The following is a 4,245-nucleotide window of genomic DNA, read 5'->3' as shown; positions in this document are numbered from 1 at the left end:
TATTGAAAGCAGAGCTAAAGTCAACAAAGAGCAGCCTGGCGTAACGGCCCTGCACTTCCAGGTGAGAGATGGTGGTGTGGAGCGTTGTAGCAATGGCATCTTCAGTTGATCTGTTAGCTCTGTATGTGAACTGGAGGGGGTCGAGTGTGGGTGGCAAGCAGGACATGATGTGACTATGAGGCTTGGGCTGCTGCTGCTGTCCGATGTTTTTGCTGCTGCTGCCTCTGGTCCCTTCACCTCAAAGCGTGCGAAGAAGTGGAGTGTTAGTGTTAGGGGAAGTGAAACCAGATAACAGAAAGTTATCCTGGGTATGTTGACTTCCTTTAGGACAGACCTCAGAACAGTTCTCATATCCCACTGCATCTCTATTGTCAAGCTTTGAACTGAGTCTCCAAAAGGCAGATTTTGTTCATTTCAAGTCATTCTTTAGTAGATTTATGTGTGATTTATGAGGTAGATGTAGCTTTTATGGAAAAGTGCACCATGTACTAGGGTACAGTTGCATTCAAAAATTGTAAATTTGTGCATAAATACTGACCTGAAACATTCCTAAGAGTTCATATTTATCTGGAAATAAATACGAGGATAGTGAATTCCTGATAGCTCTGTAATTTGTCTTAAGCTATTTGCAGTTAATTTGAAGCTTTTTTTATGCAATCCTGTTAAGTATTCACAACATCTGAGTCTTTGGCATTTGTTTGTATATTTATTTATTTATTTGGTCGTAGGAGCTTCAAAACGTGCTTAATTATTATCATGCAAAGTGAACAAACTGAGCTTGCAGTTCTCAAATATCATGTGATATCTTTGCGAGCTATTTGGTCGGACGTGTTGAGATTCTCCTTTGTCGAAGTAAGAGTTTCATTGTGATCACAAGTACGCAGTTACCACAACTGACGACACAAAATGAACATCCCCTTTTTTGTGGTTTTTGAAAGCACTTTTCCTGGTAATTATTCTGTCTTGTGAACTTCTCTGACTGAGCATGTCTGTGGGTGTTATATAAGGGTTTATGGCACATACACGACTGTGTCAGAAGGGCATGTCTGATTTGGTAACATCGATGACCCTCGATTAGTTGTACTGTTATTTAGGCATTTTGCTCAGGATGTCAGTTTGCCCTAGACGCGTTTCTGGCTGCTCTCGTTTATGTACACTGAAGATGGAAGCAATAAAAATCCACCACTACAAAGAAAGATACAGCGCAACAACACAACAAACTGCAGGCCCCAAATGACCTTAAAAAAACAACAAAACAAATCAACTTCTCAACTTATCACACACACTGTAGCTTTAAAGGGGTTCCTCATTTCATCAGTCATCAAAGTTCCTGACTGTGTATATACGTTGAATACGTGGTTTCAGTTTCCGATGTGGAATGATTATTAGAGTTGTCTAAATAAATGTTTATATATTTTAGATGGAGCACTGTCAAAGCAACATTAGCCAGTGGACACTACATGGATTCTGGTAAGTGTGTGTGTGTGTGTGTGTGTGTGTGTGTGTGTGTGTGTAATACATTCCTGATTACAAGGATGTATTATATGTTTTCCACCATACTGTATATATTGAGTGAATAATGAGGTTTTTTATTTGGTGAAAAAATGAAATCTTTGGCCAAACCATTCAATACCACTGTTGTTATTGCTTGGCTGAATTATGTTTGTTTGTTTCTGTTTTGTTTATTTGTTTGCGTCAATATCCCCTTTTTTCTGTGAGTGAATGAAGTTTGAATCTTTCTTTTTTCAGGCCAGATGGTGGCGCTTTCTGCAATTCTTCATGGCATTTCAACTCTTCCGAAATAGAGGTAAAACACTATTCAGAGTCTTTTTCTAAATATATTTTTTCTTAGGTGAGTGTAACTCACAGAAGATAATATAACACAAGCTTAAATACCAGTTTGCATATATTAAAAAAAGCTGGAATTAGTTCATGAAATGAATACACAAGTCTCCAAATAGCTGTTTTGAAGTGAAGCACCCAAAACTAAAAAAAATACAAATAAGCATAGAAACCATTTGAAAAGGTGAATTTCTCCTGTTTTTATACTTTAGACCAGGGGTGTCAAACTCAAATACACAGTGGGCCAAAATTCAAAACTGGAACAAAGTCGCGGGCTAACGTTAATATTTACTGAAATATATTTATTCCTCCAGATATAAGAATGAATCTTTTCTTATGGACTCAAACACATTTTGCTAAAAAACTGAATAAGGAACAAGCAAAGCTTAATACTAAACAATATATATATTAGCTGTATAATACCAGTAGGCCAGCTCTGATAGTAATTTGGTATGGCTTCGCGGGCCAAATGTAATTAGGCTGTGGGCCAAATTTGGCCCGCGGGCCAGAGTTTGACACCTATGCTTTAGACCTTTTAGTGATGAATAAAACAACACATGCCTTTGCTTGTATGTTTTCAGGACCTGCTCCCAGACATGAAGACGAGTTGGCCTGACTTGTTTGATCCCTTGTCTAATGACTTCTGGTATGTCTGAGCTGCTGGAACTATAGAGCACTTCTACTACCACTTTAGTGTTGCTTTAATTCAGGGATGTGAAATTAATTAAATTAATTTTACATAGTGGCCGATAAACAGTCTGAGGAATAAGATACCAAAATGTTCTTTGGTTTTTGTTTTAATTTACACACAGTTTTTATTAATTCACATAAAATGTTCAATTTTTTTTAATTTACTGTGGACTCGATGTGCAAAACAAAACAAAAACCCCCAGAAATTGTCATGCAACTGTTTATCTATTCTTTTGGCCAAAAAGGAGGTGTTTTTCAGCAGGAAATTTTCTGCGTTTCTTCATATTTATCATAGCTATCCAGGTGGTAGGATTGGAGTCTTTGCCCCCCAGGATTCGTGTTTGACACCCCTGCCTTATACGAATGCTGCTACATGGTCTGTTTGAGCAGTCCAGTGAATCTTTAAGATAATATGAACATTTCCAAATAATTTTATTTGTGTGCTTTAGGAAATATGAGTGGAAGAAACATGGTACGTGCGCAGCCAAAGCCATTTCTCTGAACAGCCAACATAAATACTTCAGCAAGGCACTGGATCTGTATCATACACTGGATTTGGACAGGTACAAACCACTCGCATATTTACACGTTTATACATATGCACACCTGATTCCTGCTGTCCAGTCCAGAGAAACGCATACAGTTATTTTATGTATGGAAATGTCTGTTTTTGTTATTTTAGCATCCTGAAGAAGTTTTCCATCACGCCTTCTCCACAATACTATAATGTAAGTTTGATTGTATTTGTACAATCCCAGCTTAAATCTTGTTAGAAGTACCTCACAATGTTAAAGGTCATAACTGCAGCTTCTCTTATTTTGCTCCTGATGTGTCTGTGTAGTTTTCATACATTGAAGGAGTAATAGAAAACTTCTACCACGTCAAACCTAAGATCCAGTGTGGCCATTCAACAAAGGTACATTTCAGGTTCACTGAAATTATTTCAAAATGAGTTTTAACACGTCAGCTGTTAAATTGTTAATTGGTATGTTTTTGATTGTTTGTTTTGACAGAATGACAGTTTCCAGGTTTTGGGGCAAATTGAGTTGTGCTTCAACAGTAGTTTCGCCCTGATGGACTGTGAGAAACAAGTTTCCACGGAATCTGATCCTGATAGAGGTTGGGACTATCCCATGAATGTTGACAAGGGATCAGGGTTATCTGTGTGCAACCACGATGTGCCAGTTTACTATCCACCTGTTGAATAATACAAAAAACCCAATATTTTCACAAATTGAAATTGAACAACACACTATGATGATGATTTTTTTTTTTATTCGAATGCATTTAAATTCTAACTGTGACTTGAATAAAAACTGCCTTTGATTGAAATGTTCTTTTTACGTCCTACAAACCAGGACGCACACTCAGCCACACTCCACTGTCACTTTGTGCTTTGCTGGAATTATATTCCCGTCTGACTCTTACAAGTAGATAAGACTGCCAGTGGGTAGCATGGGTTTCTCTGCAGCACAGCAGGGGCATTATGGTAATTTCAAGTCAGGACGGGCAGGGAGTTTAATATGCTGCACATTTATAAATCTTCGTAGTGTGTATTTTTTTTATTATTGGTAGGCATATTTATTTCTGCATTGCTACATGTGCCTATGTACCACCTATTGTGTGTCCTCTCTCCTGTTTTGGCAGGGGTGTTTGGATTTCTTTGTATATAGTAATGCATTTTTGTTTTGTTTTGGTTTTGTTTTCAGAATC

At 37.7% G+C, this 4,245-nt stretch overlaps 1 protein-coding gene across 1 annotated transcript in view; it reads left to right on the top strand.

The window, feature by feature from the left end:
- Nucleotides 1–4,245, top strand: part of rnaset2 (ribonuclease T2) — a 7,602-nt gene extending 3,357 nt beyond the window's left edge. Inside the window, exons 4-10 of the mRNA XM_005915122.3 lie at nt 1,421–1,470; nt 1,750–1,807; nt 2,424–2,488; nt 2,982–3,095; nt 3,215–3,260; nt 3,374–3,448; nt 3,546–4,245. Of these exons, the coding sequence (XP_005915184.2) occupies nt 1,421–1,470; nt 1,750–1,807; nt 2,424–2,488; nt 2,982–3,095; nt 3,215–3,260; nt 3,374–3,448; nt 3,546–3,740 (603 nt within the window). The 3' untranslated portion in view covers nt 3,741–4,245. The remainder of the gene's footprint in view (nt 1–1,420; nt 1,471–1,749; nt 1,808–2,423; nt 2,489–2,981; nt 3,096–3,214; nt 3,261–3,373; nt 3,449–3,545) is intronic.

This window comes from Haplochromis burtoni, unplaced genomic scaffold (assembly GCF_018398535.1).
Source record: "Haplochromis burtoni strain Fernald_Lab_line unplaced genomic scaffold, NCSU_Asbu1 Contig_11, whole genome shotgun sequence".
In the NCBI taxonomy this organism is placed as follows: domain Eukaryota; kingdom Metazoa; phylum Chordata; class Actinopteri; order Cichliformes; family Cichlidae; genus Haplochromis; species Haplochromis burtoni.
The sequence above is the reverse complement of the archived record's forward strand: the minus strand, read 5'-3'. Positions and strand labels throughout refer to the sequence as shown.